This window comes from Schistocerca serialis, chromosome 5 (assembly GCF_023864345.2).
Source record: "Schistocerca serialis cubense isolate TAMUIC-IGC-003099 chromosome 5, iqSchSeri2.2, whole genome shotgun sequence".
Lineage (NCBI taxonomy): Eukaryota > Metazoa > Arthropoda > Insecta > Orthoptera > Acrididae > Schistocerca > Schistocerca serialis.
In genome coordinates, this window is record NC_064642.1 from 174,348,585 (window position 1) to 174,365,637 (window position 17,053).

The 17,053-nt window shown below is 41.6% G+C and overlaps 1 protein-coding gene across 1 annotated transcript in view; it reads left to right on the forward strand.

Moving 5' to 3' along the window:
* LOC126481826 (WAS/WASL-interacting protein family member 3-like) overlaps positions 1-17,053 on the forward strand; it is a 56,218-nt gene that overhangs the window by 27,327 nt on the left and 11,838 nt on the right. The window contains exon 3 of the mRNA XM_050105785.1: positions 9,997-10,505. Coding sequence (XP_049961742.1) covers positions 9,997-10,505 — 509 coding nt within the window. The remainder of the gene's footprint in view (positions 1-9,996; positions 10,506-17,053) is intronic.

Consider the following 17,053-nt stretch of genomic DNA (forward strand, 5'->3'; position numbering starts at 1 on the left):
GCACCCGGGACGCAATTTTCTTGTTTTGGCCCATATCTGTACGTTAATTAACCACAATTTCGATACATTAATTTTATACATGACTTGAAATAGCTTTCATGATTTGCTATTTAACCCTTGCCTATATTTAGCAATGAAATAATACTCCCTAACTCGCAGCTCACTGACGCCACCTGCTGTGACTTATGGACAGTTGACGCACGCTGCTGTGTTCTCATACCGAGTATTATGTGCATAGTCCGGGTATGAGTAACTACACCTCCGACCTGTTTGCCTGGTGACTCGTCTACGTAGCCCCGATCCTGTCTTGCGTTCATTGGACTACGTCGCATGCCTCAGCAAGGCAATCGGTTATTTTTGTCTTTTTCTTCTCCTATTTTCATGGTGTGTAACATATATTTTTATGACAAAACTTACAACAGTAAGATTTATTTTGCTCCATTTTACTTTCTTGAGCACTGTCTCTCAGATTTCTGTTGATTACACTGATGTACTTGCGTCAGTTGTTGTTTTGCAAATTACGGGAATTTCACTTACTGTACTTCCTTTAATAAAAACACTGTAATAGTTTCTGGAATATTAGGACTCTTTCGAATCATCAGTAATGGATAGGATGGAGCCTGCTTAGGTATTTCATCTTAGGTAAAAGTGAAGGTCATCGCTTTGGTGTAACACGGTATTATAGACGCAAAAAATGAACTACGACGCTGGCTAGCCGCATGCAAGTCTGAGCAAGTCATTAAGTGGATTTGAGTTCAGGTTGAGACGTCGCGGTGCAATGTTAGGCGTTGTTCGTTGACACAGGCTGTTCCTCTTGAATTTCCATAACAAAAGATTCTGGGCGCATAGTGTTTTTCATGTTAATTTGCATCCTCTTACGGTAGTTACACTTTGCCATATACTGCGTCCGTCCACTCCAAATGAACGCCGAGCCATTACATACTTTAGCACCACTGCGTTGCGAGCATTTCTCAACAAAAAATGCTGCAACGCGACCCCACTCGAGTGCCACTCTCCCCATCGTTCTGCCCTGCACTGTACGAAACCGCTGGCTACCTCGCGCGCCCAGCGATAATGCAATTGCCAGTTCACAGTACTCTCTGACAATATCGCAACGCCCTTACTAAGCCGGGATGTTTACTTACAATCAGCTTACAACTAACATTTATTCAAGGTTACATTGAGAAAAACCTTCCATTTCATCATACAAGCGTTAGTACACTTATTTAAAGTTTGATTCATACAAAAAAATACACCAACAAGCAGAACTGCAAGAAATTTTTTTTTAAGACCACAGAGTTCTTATGTTACCAGCTGTAATGTTATATGAGCCTCACGGGCCCCCTTTTTTTTAACTAATTTGTGCCTGATTTTATTCTGAGAAGCTCATTAATGTATGTAAATACCGTAAATATAAATTTGATTCAAAAAGTACTTGAAGTGAAGTGAAGCGCAGCTGGACAGCAACAAACTCTTTAGCGCGCATTCCCCGCAACGATAGTAGTTGTGAATCTTTGACTACGGACTCTAAAAAAAAAAAAAAAGTTGTATTATTAAAAAAAGAGAACTGTTAATCTGTATCTTGTGGAAAGAGGACGTGTTGCTAGGCCGTCACTCAGAACGTATTGTTACTTTTAATGAAAATTGATATTTTAGTGATAAAACCGAGTAAAGTATATGTAAGAGTTGCCAAACATTTATGTATACAAATTTTCTAGAAGTAAAGAATAGAAATAATTTGTTTTTGGAAAAGGAGATGAACTTGATTGTCGTCGTCTATCAATCGACAGAATTGTAAGTGTACAAAGTTCACTAAAATACGAGAAAAGAAATGCATTCTCTATAGATTTCATTCAATAAGTAATAACCTCTCATAATTTCTTAATTTCAGTAATTCGATTATGTTCTTGTACAATAGTACGGTGCTGAACTCCACTGACCAATTTTGATGTAGCTGGACGTGTAGTTTGAAGGAAGTTTTGTGCTAAGCAGTCTCTTTTTCTCACGAAAGCAGATTGCTGTTTGATCCTATTTACTTACAACAGTGGTCCCTTAGGTATGGAAAGCTACGAAAACTTGGGCTCAAAGCTATCCTCAATACAGACAAGTAACTAACAGAGTCATATATTAAACCTTACAGGACAATAACTTCCTACAAATTGTAATACGTCACCAACTGGTTCAGAAACTGATCATTCAAGGAGGCAGCAACCAAAATTCAGGTACCAGTTACGACTTAAAGTAAAAATCTCAATAAAAAATCAATCTCCCTCTCTCTCTCTCTACAAACACATATAGAAATATTCATATTATTAAAAAAGGTCATTTTATAAAGCTCGTCGCCGGATTTGGCTATTTTTCGGCTATATTCCATTCTACTTATTTATAGGACACCGCGAAATGTTTTAGAATATTTGACAAGGGCAGTTGTTTGCTGTGGTGCTCTTTATGCCCCGTATCTCATGTGCCTAACACCATGTAATATCAGTAAATCTTATTACAGTTTCTTGCTATCCCAATTTTGCAAAAGGTTTCACGCCATTCCTAACTAAATGTATTTGTGTGTGTTTATAGGCCAATCTGAAGACGCCTGAATTAGGCAGAACATGTCGTTGGTAAATAAATAATAATTGGAACCGTGCAAGCAAGACCTTTTCCTTCAGTGCACTTATAGAACCTCAGCATCGATTCCGTCGGAAACTTGGGGCTATCGCCTGAAGAGCCTCTAGCTAAGTACTCAGCAATCCTAACAACAAGAGACCTACTAGACCTAAAATAGGATGTATAAATATCCTTACTATGCACCTAATTAATCTTAAATGTACGATATGCAGCAACATCACGACTATTTAAACTTTCCAAACCACCGATGCTTTCAACACCACCGCCTACTCCTGTAACGACACATCTCTTGAGTTGATCAGTGCAGTTGCCTGTGCATGAGCCCGAGGCACAGTTGCGGCGCTACCAGATACGGTCGCACTTATATGGGCGCTCGGTGTTATCAGCCTTGTCAACCCTGACTTCCGGTAATTTATTTTCCGAGGCGCCGACGGCAACCAGCAAAGCTAGGGTTGCCGTTCGCCGGCTGCAACCCGCAGTACACGCGCGTGACGTAATCGTGCAGCAGTCGAGCTGCATGAGTGGCAGTCATGAACAGGGTGCCTGACACAGAGAGCAATGCGTAATGCCCCTGACAAGCAAACTTCATCAGTTGGACCTCGCATTCTAAGGAGAGAAAAAAAGCACACGTACAATACCTTAGTCCCAGAATCGATTCCGTGCGAAGCTCTCGGCCATTATTTTGACAGCACCCAGTTGTGACTTGCTGGAAGTACAGTTTTTAAAAACACTTGCGTATCGTCAGTTTGCGTATCGTCAGTTTGTCACTCGCTCCGCTCCACTTCAGCTGCTTTATACTCGAGCGAGAAGTACTGTACAGTGGAGCTATCACCTTTGGGAAAACTGGAAAGGACCGTAAAGGGGAGCCTTAGATTATTAAAACAAAAAAAGAGATATTTGCATGTGGTTTAGATGCTATGAAAACCAGGATTCCTATGAAAAAAGCTTTCCAAATGAACACAATCTGTCTATATAAATTTAATAACACCTTCAGTAGAAAGTGCCAACGGCCTTGCCGCAATGGTAACACCGGTTCCTGTCAAACTAACCAAGTAAAGCACTGTCGGGCTGGCTAGCAAGGCAAACTCAGGAGCTACTTGATTGAGAAGTAGCGGCTCCGGTCTCGTAAACTGACATAGCTCCATATCCGCATCCAGTGATGCCTGTGAGCTGAGGATGACACGCCGACCAGTCGGCAGCGTTGGGCCTCATGGCCTGTTCGGGCAGAGTTGGATTTAGTTCGTGAAAAAGATGACGATTCACATCGTTAATATACAGTATTCGGGCTATCATGCCATAACGGAGGTAGGACTAAAAGTTTAAAGCATCTGCTGGAAATGTGTACGCTTTCAAGAAGAATCATGCGATTATACCGCATAAAATAGCCCAAATTACTACAACTAAAGACAAGGGTAGTGAGACAGCCGTACTTCCTCCATGTGTTGAGATTTTCCTAACACCAGAGCTATTACGGAAATGGTCAGTAGACAGAATGTGTACAATACGGAGAAGAGGTGTGTTGGTTTACAAATCACGTCCATTCGATCGCTTACCAAAAAAAAAAAAAAAAAAAATGAAAGTCGTTGATACAGTCGTTCAGTTCATCAGCAACACGACACACAGCTTGTAACGACAACTGTACATATAATAAATTTTTTCTTTATGAATTTAGATAAATTAATGTAAGCAATGTTTTGAACTTTTTTTTCGGTTCGTATCGTTATGTTAAAGAGACTGTGAGCAACTTTTGAAATGAATATTATTATTTATGTTAGATTTCAAATAATGTGGTAATCAAAGGAAAGTGTATTTAACGTTAAAACTATTGTAAGATGTGAAAATTGTAATTTATACACTTGGTCCATACGTAGGTAATGCATTAGGATAAGTGTAGTAGAAAACCTGTGGTGAATACCCTACCTGTAGGGGTGCGGGAAAAGGTGGAGGCAGGTGAGGCGGGAAAACGCACACTGGCGCGGTTCGGCACAACGGGCACAGTATTACAGTCGGAGGCGAGCAACAGTCGGAGTTGGGCATCGTTCGGAAGTACACGTACTGTACCGAGGAGGCTACCCAGGAAAAGTAGATTCCATTGAGCCTCGGATGAACCGATTCCGACGACTACTTGGCATGGCTATATTCTGAGGCACAAAGTTGGAAAGATAACGACGCTAAGAAGAAGGAAAGTGCCGCTGCAGTGAGAGCCTTAGCCGTGCTTGCATGTGTGCCATGCTTCTCGCTATCTCGCTGCCCGCCATCCGCCGCACCGACTTGCACAGGTCAAACATTTATTTCATCTTTAGAAGTGTATCTGTGTGGACCAGTGTCGAAAATGTTTCTGACTGTTCAATAATAGCGTGACTTTTACCAGCATTGCCTTAGCCGTGACTTATCTTGATCACTGACCTAGACAGGGTCCTTACCTCGTATTGTGCAACCCGAGTATTCTGAACTGAAAGTTTAATGTTAGTATTAATGAAAATTATCAGCAGATTAATCTATGCCATAAAGGAGTCTAAAGTTCTGTGTGTTATTGCAAATGTTGGTAAAGAACAAAAGCATGACTAAATTGGAGGAGAGTCTTTTGGATTGAGTTAGCGATGTTATTTAATTAATTTGAGACAGAAATAATGACAGTTAGATTATTCAGAAGTAAGACAAAAGAGTAGTTATCCATGGATTGATAATTTTGAGTGTTAATTTGCCTTCAGTACTTAATAGTTTCAGTTTAACGACCATAACAGTTTCAGGGTCCCCCCCCCCCCCCCCACCCCTTCTCTTGTCCATTCTTTCAAACCTTGAAATGTGTTGATCCGATTTGACCAGTAAAGCTAAGTCTATATTAATCCTAAGTGTATTAGTGTTTTTCCATCATTAATAGTGATATTGTGTGTGTACTTTCAAGATTGTCGATGCTAGGGCAATCTATGCCCGATTTCAGTCTGCTCAACATACAAAATGCAGTTCGTAGTAATCATTACTGTTTGGTGTTGTGTAAATTTAGCTCGTCCAAATTAATACAAAAGGAGAAAACTTTAGTTCAGTGGATTTTTTTTGGTTCCAAACTTTGCCATATAAGGCAACGTTACTACGTGTAGTTATGCTTGTACATGCACCCACTTGTACAAGGAAAAACTCACTCATTGCCTAAGTAGGCTGGCGACCGAATTATTAATTATAGGTAGCATCTACTGTGTGTACTTCTTGTCCATGCGAAAGAGTAATTATACTTTACATTTGCTTGATGCATCACTGTAGTTATTGACTGAGTATAAGTCCGATCTTGCTTCTATTAGGTACACGCGGTCAACTAATGTACTTAAAATCCTTGTTTATAAGGTGAAGCCCGTGAACTTATTACAGTACAGGCTTTATAGAGCTACCGTACGTCCGAGCAGGGCGGTAGCGTTACAAGCTATACAAAAACGACAACGGTATCTGGAGATGGACACTTGCTGTAACCTCTGTTTGTAGTTTTAAAAGAGCCAACTGGAATATTTGGCCCACAAGTCAAACGAAGTCTGAATCAACAGACATTTTTGTGGCAGTCGCCTCATCTTCTGGAAAACAAGAAACACTTACGGATGTAGCGACAGAGAGAGTTTTCTAAAATGGTACAGGATGACAGCAGAACTATTTTAATCGTGTATTCGTTTTCCGGCCTCTAAAGCTGATAATACCACTGAGTACAAGACACGGTCAACCGCTGGACGTAGCTGCCTTCCATTATGAATGAAACACATATGAATGACACTGGTGTAATATTCTACAATATTTATTATTTGTTACACGAACCAGTTTTCAGCTATTGCACCATCCTTCGGTACAAAAATAAGTACGTGGTGCAGCGAAATTTTGTCGGACCAAGGATTTTACATTAGTGCATGGACAGTGTATCTCCATTTCCAGGGATTAAAATGTTAATGTTAGAATTATGAATAAAACATGAGCGATTATTTCACTGTAAATGCTATGTAAGGTTGTTTAACTAAGATAAAACATGTGACACATTAATTAACGAGCTGTAGATAAATTACAGCTGTTGTACATAGAACAACACAATTGCTCAATAAACTTAATGGAATTATTCCAAAGATGTGGCCGAAAAAAATAATTTTGTCTTTAACACATGCTAAATTGCAAACAAATAAGGTAGAATAGTGATATTAAGCAGGTGAGTGAAGTGGCTGTGTTATACAAAGTACAAAATTTTTTAACATAACTAGGAAACTGTAGTAATTGAAATAAAGGAAATGGGGCACGTGAGTAAGAGAGGTAATTTACAACATGGCCTGGACAGGATTATGAATAGTATATCCAATTAGAAGAGGTGAGTCAGGGAACTGTGTCTGGTCATTCATTACTAAGTTTGGATTGATGGACATGTGTTTATTAATTTCCATTATTTTAAGATATTTCATCTTCCTTTCTTTGTGGGGTGTGACGTAATGCTTCATGTTTCACCTTATAATTATGGCCTTCATTAAATAGGTGGTCTGCAAAAGCAGGATCTCCTTTTCTAAGTTTTCAACTTTTATGGTGTTGCTCCAGGTGGGTACTTATTGCCCTGCCAGACTGACCTATATACAATTTGCCAGAATTATTAGTGAGTTTATAAATTACATTCGTTGCCAAAGCTGGAGTGCTCCGTTTACAAATTGGGCAAAAAGTGTCCGTCAGTGTCGTGCACAAGAAACGATGTTTTTACATTCCTGGATTTAAGCTTTCTGGCTACATCTAGGGAGACTTTTCCTAAGTATGGAACTGTGCGCTATTTATTACAGTCTTCAGGTGGTGGGCCAAAGACAGATTGAGAAGAGTCTAAACCTGTTGTTTCTGCTTTTTGTGCATTATGAAGTCCACTAAGGCAGGAGGACAGCCATTTTTAGATGCTGTTTGTTTGATGGCATTAAGTCCATTCGGAGGTTGTCTTAACTCATGCGGATGGATAACAGGCGATGTATCATAGAAGGAAAGGTAGCATGTTTATGGATCACTAGGTGTCGAGAATTAGCCGGCATTACCATATCTGTGGTTGCAGGTTGGCTTTCGCGTATTCGGTGATTTTTTCCACAGGTTTACCAACTAATGTTTACCATCTCGACATCAGTTCTGGGCATCGATGTGAGCTTCGACCAACGTAAAAACATCCTTCGAACGCAGTCTCTTCTTTACAGGCAGTTACATGTACCAGTATTTGGGGTAGTCTTCCAGTAACCCTGGTATCAAAGCGGTTACATCAATGACGAGCCAGATCACTTTGAACAACGAGTGACACACTTTTTTGAAAAAAAGTGTTCAAATGTGTGTGAAATCTTATGCGACTTAACTGCTGAGGTCATCAGTCCCTAAGCTTACACACTACTTTAACATAAATTATCCTAAGGACAAACACACAGACACCGATGCGTGAGGAAGGACTCGCACCTCCGCCGGTTACTGTTTTGACATTGGTAACGTGCTTTGTTCATTGTGTGCATTTCTAACACGTAGACAATTCCAGAAACCTCCTTGTTTTTAACCGTTTTGTGTTGTGGTTCATAAATGCAGCATAGATGAATGAGACGAATGAATGTCATTAAGGTAGTTGAACAGCAATATTTAATCGTTAACAACAGTCTCCTGCGTTATTTTCTTTGGATTGGAAGGCTGATTCTGTTAAAGTGATATACATTTGCAGGATTTGAGCTATTATTCAATAGGAGGGCTTGGTTGTCATTATGCTGAGCAGTACTTAGCGCTCTGGCAGTAAGCGAGCACTGTCGAGCGGAGAGAGGGCTAAACAAGAAAGGCGCGCTCGTATTTAAAAGCTGTACCTTGAGAAAGTCGTAACTGCGTAATATCAGAATAATGGCCCAAATTTTCGCGTGCGATAGATTACTGGGTCTGATATCTTGTACGTCTGCTTTTTTCTTCTTAAAATATAAGATCGATTTGGTGATGTTTCCTTGTGAAATCTACAGCTTAGGCAAACTCAATGTAGAGACTGTTTTCAGGTCATAGACATTGTTGTTGTGGTCTTCAGTCCAGAGAGTGGTTTGATGCAGCTCTCCATGCTACTTTATCCTGTGCAAGGTTCTTCATCTCCCAGTACCTACAGCAACCTACATCCTTCTGAATCTGTTTAGAATATTCATCTCTTGGTCTGCCTCTACGATTTTTACCCTCCACACTGCCCTCCAATACTAAACTGGTGATCCCTTGATGCCTCATAATATGTCATATCGACTGAACCCTTCTCCTAGTCAAGTTGTGCCACAAGTTTCTCTTCTCTCCAATTCTATTCAATACCTCCTCATTAGTTATGTGATCTAACCATCTAATCTTCAGCATTCTTCTGTAGCACCACATTTCGAAAGCTTCTATTCTCTTCTTGTCTAAACTATTTATCGTCCATGTTTCACTTCCATACATGGCTACACTCCATACAAATACTTTCAGAAACGACTTCCTGACACTTAAATCTATACCCGATGTTAACAAATTTCTCTTCTTCAGAAGCCATAGACACTACTTATGATAATACAGTGTCATATTACCTACACTATTGACACTCCTATATACGTGGTTATCTTTAAACCGTACATAGATAGCCTCCGACTCACCAATGTTTCTGTATTTGAGAGTAATAACGACAAGAGTCATACTAGAAGTAAAATAAGACGTACGAATGTCCTTCCAGTATACCTCTCTCGCCTCAACAGTACAGTAGGCAATAACATCACGAATATTGAAATATTGCAGACCACCGAAACTTTCAGTACCACCACAGCGACCAATAGCCACGGTAATCCAACCACAAACAAGTGAAGCTACGTCATTGTTCGTAAAGGTCGTTAGGACTCTCAATCATTGTTAAGTTTGTGAGTCAGAGGGTATCTACGGTGACAGTATATGTAGGAGTGTTATTGTTATAGGTGATTTGACTCTGTATTATCATAAATAACGTCTACGACCTTGAAAAAACTGCACACTGATCTTGCCAAAAGCCGATATGCGGTTCCTAGAGTTGTAGTTCTCAGGGGTACCCTGAGATACTTTCTGTGTGAGGCGTCCCGTGCATCTCTGTCAGTCGCGCTTCTCGATAGCTGTTACGCAACTCAGAGCTGCATGATTACGTCACGCGCCGCAGTACCTTCCCACTGCTGGCGTGCGGCGACCCTAGCTTTGCTAGTCTCCGCCGGCGCCTCGGAAAATAAATTAGCAGAAGTTGTGGAGGCTCATTAACATCCGTGATTAACAAGTCTGGTGGTTCCCTTGTGAGTAGAAAATGTTGCCCGTACGGGACCCTTAGTAATTGTTCCAAAGGAGTTCCTACACTGGAAACTGCTAGCAGCAGCTGAACCGCCGTGAGAGTACAGTGCTTGCAGGCAGGCAGGCAGGCGGGCAGCAGGCGGTGCCTCAGACGGCACGACGGCAGCCCTCGGCGCTGCTCGCTGCCCGCCTCGGCCGGCCGCCGCTGTATCAATGTTGTTGCTGGCGCCGCGGCGTCTGCTGAAGGCCGCCGCACGGAGCCGAGCCGGGCCGCGCTGTGTGTATTCAGCTCACGCCCCGGCTCGGCGCGGCCCGCGCAGGTGTCGCCTGAGCCGCCGGCTGTTTGCGAAATTAGCTACGTAAACCCCTCACGTGCTCATCCAATTACAAAAGGCAGCCGCGTGCAAATTGAACTCGGCGCCGCCGCGCGAATATTCTCTTTGTGGCAAAGGCGGCACGCCCCGGTCCCGCCGCCACGGCCCCCAGCTACACCCCCGCCTCTGCCCGGCGGGCCAGGCCCGCTCCTTTCCCTTCAGGCGGGTGAAGGAAGGACGAGGACCACACGACACCCACCCACGCCTTCACCCCCTCCTCCACCTACACCACCGGCGTCCGTCCACGCGGCCTCTGTTTGTCATGCGAGCGATTGTTTTGCCGCGCAGTCCTGTGTCCGAGGATGCGGCTTATTTAGCTATCTCCCTCCAGCCCATGCGTCCCCGGGAACGGTACGTTTGTAACGCTGCCCGCATCCGCGCCCTATAAACGTTGTGACCGTAACAATATTTTTAGCGTGTCGTGGCATGTAAATGGTATTCAGCTATCTGTTATCCTTTCTATTATGTACTACTTTTATTATGTACTACTACGAGGGTAATTCAAATGAAAACCTTAAATTTGTGTCCGCAGCTCGTGGTCGTGCGGTAGCGTTCTCGTTTTCCACGCGCGGGTTACCGGGTTCGATTCCCGACGGGGTGAGGGATTTTCTCTGCCTCGTGATGGCTGGGTGTTTGTGATGCTCTTACGTTAGTTAGGTTTAAGTAGTTCTAAGTTCTAGGGGACTGATGACCATAGATTTTAAGTCCCATAGTACTCAGAGCCATTTGAATCTTAAATTTGTAATAACAAATCGAAATTTCGCACCGTTATCCTGTATTTTGGTAAGCATGCTACAAATATAGTGTAGAATGGGTTGTAGCTGGCAGCATAGTGCAGATGCACACATACCGTTGCAGTATCATTATAAAGATGGCCGCCCCACTTGGGAATTGCACCAGGGAAGAACAACGTTCTGTGATTCGGTTTTTGCGTAGTGACGGTGTGAAACCTACTGAAATTCATTGACGAATGAAGGTTCAGTACGATGATGCATGTTTGTCACAGCAGCAAGTCTACAAGTTCGCAAATGGTGTGACTTCAGTGGAAGATGCTCCGCCGGCCAGGGTGGTTGTAGGCGCTACAGTCTGGAACTGCGCGACCGTTACGGTCGCAGGTTCGAATCCTGCCTCGGGCATGGATGTGTGTGATGTCCTTTAGGTTAGTTAGGTTTAAGTAGTTCTAAGTTCTAGGGGAACCATTTTTTTTGAACATGATCCTCGTCCAGGTCAGGCACAACGAGTTGTGACTCCACAGAACATTGCAGCAGTTGAAGCCATAGTGAAGGAAAACCGCCGAGTGACACTGAATGACATTGCATCATGTTTACAGATTAATCATGGATCAGCACACCACAGTGTGCATGATGTGCTCCAGTTTCACAAAGTGTCTGCAAGATGGGTGCCACGGCAGCTGACTCCTTGGGGGCGGTGGATGGAGTGATGTTTATATATTGTTTAGTTTGTAATGTAGTAAAGAATGCATTTCATTGCCGATGCACCAATTGTGGGGCGGCGGGTGGAGTGAAGTTATTTAAAATGTAGAATGTAATGTAATGCAGAAAAGATGCATTTCCCTGCCGTTTAACCATATGTGGGGTGGCGGGTGGAATTAATTGTTATATAAATGTTTCTATTATTTATGCTGTCTTTTGCAGTTCTCAACACTGGCTCTCTAACTACAATATTGGCAACCAGAAAGTGATTAGCAAAACGTGAAGCCTGTAATTAGAATTCCTAGTGCCCACTTCATCTGAGAAATACACTTATAGTTATAGCTTATAGCTCTGAGGAATTAGGAAATTGTCTGGGATTCATAATCAAAAACGATCCTGTAAAAACGTTCGCTATATTCTGAAAGTCACAGATGAAAATAAAAAGAAACCACACAATCCAACTACCAGAGCAGCTCAGAGTCTAATGCGCTGATGCAACTATAACTGTTCAAATTAAAGGTTTAAGTGAATGCTCGCCATAATTTGATGATAATGTTCATCAAACGCCACGCTAAATAATGGTAGAATGTTTGTCCCGCGGCGGCACGTGAAAATACGACATACGCAAGCTGAAGATATATCATTAAAGTCATCCCAGAATTAACACTTCACTAGAAAATGATTTCGTCGTTGCGCGTATCCCGAGTAACTTACTACGGCATCCGAGGCTGTTTATAGCAATGATACCGATGCGACGCGACTCCTGGCACAGGTGGTGTGCTATTCAGCGTCTGGAGAGAACTGGAGCCTTTCTTCCTCGCGCAGCGTTCTTATATATAAAGCCGCGGTGCGGACGGCTAAGGGAACGCCTGATCAAATCGGCTCTCCCGACTAGGTGCTGGGCTAGTAATGCACCACTTTAAGTTATTGAATAAATCATCGCTTCCTTTGCTGCTGGCCGATGAAGCTCTCAATTTAAATGTGCATTCAGCACACAGGTAAGTAATCATAATAAAAGTCTGACGTGGCTAAGTCAAATATTTTGTGCGAGAGAATTAATTTAATTACACTACACGCAGTAGTCGAGCTCTGAACTTGCCCTTTGGAGATACGTTATCGCTATAGTTTTATAGTTATTCAATTGAAACTTCTCACATCTTAATGATTAAAGTGGATCTCCCTTCTACTTAAATTTAAACATCCTAGCCTTATTTATTCGCCTACTTAATCTATCTTGCTTCCTTAATTTTTAAGACAAAACCCAGAAAATCATGAATTTCCACTAAAATTTTAATTTGTGAGATCCAAAGTACTGTTTCTATTAAATTATTATGAAAAAGGAATCTAAATATAAATTTTTAAGTCTCTAGCTCTTTTCTATTGTGCCAATGATTTTTACAAAAAAACGTCCATATTTCGAAAATGGTTAAAGTTATCGAACTGATATTCAACACATATTGATTTAGTATTGCTCCTGACATGCTAGAACCGTTTAAGGTTATTTACTTGATTTTTAAAGTATTGCGCAACATTTATGACGTTAGAGCTAGGCTGGCACACAATGGAAAGCCTGATGAGAATTTTATAAGGCGTGAGTAGGCTGCTTCCCTACATCACCCTCTACTAAAATTTTTTTTTTGAATGTTAATGAACGAAAAAAAATTTAATTACAAAAAGGGAAGCAAGAGTACAGCTTAACTCACTATGAAAATTAAAATTTAAATGTAAACATATAAAAACATCGAAAGAAAACTGATTACCTACTTCAATTATTTAAGTTGCTGGCATGTTCACTGCCTCTGAAGCAGAGTCAATGAAACACTTTGGCATACATATTGCCTTAGACAGACAAACACATAAAATATGTAAAATTATGAAAATCTTAAATCCATTCAGTACATTTTTACATATACAAATTCAAAGAAAATAACACAGTTATTCATGATACATAAACAGATAATTATATCTTAGCAGTCTTTTCTAAACCTGAAAGAAAATTTCACAATCATGACAATTTCATTTTTACACACGTGGTTGTAGCCGCTTTGGCTGGCGTTCTTCCATTCACAAGGGTAGAGGAGGGGAAGATGCTATGCGTCCTTCACGTTCACTCTAAATTACATGGGGAAAGGGGAGGGGTCACTGTGAGTTGTGTCCAAGTCACTCCACGCTTTCACGCAGCTACCAGGCTGCCATTATCTGGTTTGTCCTGTAGAACAAACAAAAAGAGTGCCTCAGACTCTGTTCACTTAATATCTAAGGGTGGGTCGCAATGAAATGGGGATATATACATTTTATCTTTCAATATGTTACTGGAACAAAGTTAACAGAACTTTTTCAATTTTACTCTCGCGGTTACTTAACTGTCATAAAATCGGTAAACAAATGGCTCAAAACTCTGTTAGTCACGTACTAGAGAAAATTTATGCTCAAGGCATACAATCATAAATCCTATTTAATCTCAATTTATTATTTCTGGGCTGGAACACTGAACCAATGCTCGGTACATTCCTGATACATTTATATTTTGTTCACTTAGCTGACTCATCTTCGATTACCTTATTCTTAGAGATAGTATGAGTATATTTAATTAGTAGTTGTCTTCTCAGCTTCTTTGTACATGTGAGTAACTTGTGGTAATAGTACAGTTCTGCGTGTTCAAAACACACTACGTTTAGTTGACTACTAAATCCACTTATTGGTCCTCTGCTGCTGTGTCATTTCCACATCTGCAATTAGGTACTTACTTCATCGAAGTGTATTTATGCTGAGCTATAAATAATGTTTCACGTCTGCCATTATGTTATTCAATTATGTTGCTAGTGTATGTACTTATTTAACCCTCACTCCATTAACATTTAAAGCATAGGATAGCACATTTATTTCATATCTATAGTGTACTGCAGCTGATCAGTTTGCTCACGTGGCACTCCATTTCCACTCGATCGGACGCTGAAACCACAGATAGTCTCTCTCGACCTACCACTAAAGTGCATTAAGTAATTATGGCCGAGCGTAATGCTAAATTCCTTAAACCTAAAGGACACCATGAGCTGCACTGCCCCATCTAACATAAGGGTTCCTATGGTCGCATTCACGCCTCCAACTCATAACCTCAATACATGTAGGTGTGTCCTGCCACACACTACACCAAATAACGGCCAGCTCCAACCTTATAAATATTTCAAAGACGTGTCCTTCACGTCTCAACCACAAACACTGTTCAATTCTGTTACACTGCCATTCCTTGCTACACAAGGTGAGTTCATTCTTACAACTTATCTGCATATTTTTCATAACACTAAGCACTCTCTTTGACTATTAATTAGTTAGCTCTACAGCATATAATAGGTTTCACTGCCACTTCAGATCCTGCTTGTACACGAATTTGTATATCTTTTTAAATTACTGTTGGTGGATCATTTCCAATAAAACAACAACTTTGTACTTATAATATTACCAGGGTTCTATACATATTTGTTACTCAAATACATTTATATCTTAATTATGTCATACTTCTCTATCATTTATGTCACTGTTAGGTTTGTCACATTAGGTATTTTCTTCACTAATCGGTGGATAGAATGGTTACAGAACTCATGACTTGATAGCCATGACAGAAAATTTTAGTATTGCAAAGAAGGAGTCGAAATTTTTGTAGATAGGAAAGATGAAGAGAGTGAGACCTGAAAAGGAAAGAAGATCTCACACAGCTGGGACTGCACAGCTGCCACCCTGTGTAGAGGTTACAGAACAACCTCCTCCCTACAGAATACATTGGTTTCAGAAAATTTTCATATTGGAAAGAAGGGGTCGAAATTTTTGTGGATAGGAAAGATGAAGAGTGAGTGAGACCTGGAATGGAAAGAAGATCTCACACAGCTGGAACTGCACAGCTGCCACACTGTGTAGAGGTTACAGAACAACCTCCTCCCTACAGAATTCATTGATTTCAGAAAATTTTTGTATTGGAAAGAAGGGGTCGAAATTTTTGTGGATAGGAAAGATGAAGAGTAAGTGAGACCTGGAATGGAAAGAAGATCTCACGCAGCTGGAACTGCACAGCTGCCACACTGTGTAGAGGTTACAGAACAACCTCCTCCCTACAGAATTCATTAGTTTATTATTGGTTTGATAACCATAACGGAAAATTTAATGTGTTGGAAAGAAGAGGTCGCAATTTTAGGTGGATAGAAAAGATGAAGAGTGCGTGAGACCTGAAAAGGAAAGAAGACCTCACACAGCTGGGGCTGCACAGCTGCCACACTGTAGAGGTTACAGAACAACCTCCTCCCTACAGAATTCATTAGTTTATTATTGGCTTGATAGTCATACCGGAAGATTTTAGTATTTGAGAGTAAGAGCCGAAATTTTGGTGGATAGAAAAGATGAAGAATGAGTGAGATCTGAAATGGTAAAGAAGATCTCACACAGCTGGGACTGCACAGCTGCCACATTGTGTAGAGGTTACAGAACAACCTCCTCCCTACAGAATTCACTCATAACCTTTGACCACTCCAGGTCGATTTGAAAATACCTTCTGATGCCTTTTTAAAACCTGTCTTAGTTCTTCCTTCTGATTAGCTGAAATTTTATCGATTTCCTGCAATTTAGCTTCTACACTCCTGGAAATTGAAATAAGAACACCGTGAATTCATTGTCCCAGGAAGGGGAAACTTTATTGACACATTCCTGGGGTCAGATACATCACATGATCACACTGACAGAACCACAGGCATATAGACACAGGCAACAGAGCATGCACAATGTCGGCACTAGTACAGTGTATATCCACCTTTCGCAGCAATGCAGGCTGCTATTCTCCCATGGAGACGATCGTAGAGATGCTGGATGTAGTCCTGTGGAACGGCTTGCCATGCCATTTCCACCTGGCGCCTCAGTAGGACCAGTGTTCGTGCTGGACGTGCAGACCGCGTGAGACGACGCTTCATCCAGTCCCAAACATGCTCAATGGGGGACAGATCCGGAGATCTTGCTGGCCAGGGTAGTTGACTTACACCTTCTAGAGCACGTTGGGTGGCACGGGATACATGCGGACGTGCATTGTCCTGTTGGAGCAGCAAGTTCCCTTGCGGGTCTAGGAATGGTAGAACGATGGGTTCGATGACGGTTTGGATGTACCGTGCACTATTCAGTGTCCCCTCGACGATCACCAGTGGTGTACGGCCAGTGTAGGAGATCGCTCCCCACACCATGATGCCGGGTGTTGGCCCTGTGTGCCTCGGTCGTATGCAGTCCTGATTGTGGCGCTCACCTGCACAGCGCCAAACACGCATACGACCATCATTGGCACCAAGGCAGAAGCGACTCTCATCGCTGAAGACGACACGTCTCCATTCGTCCCTCCAT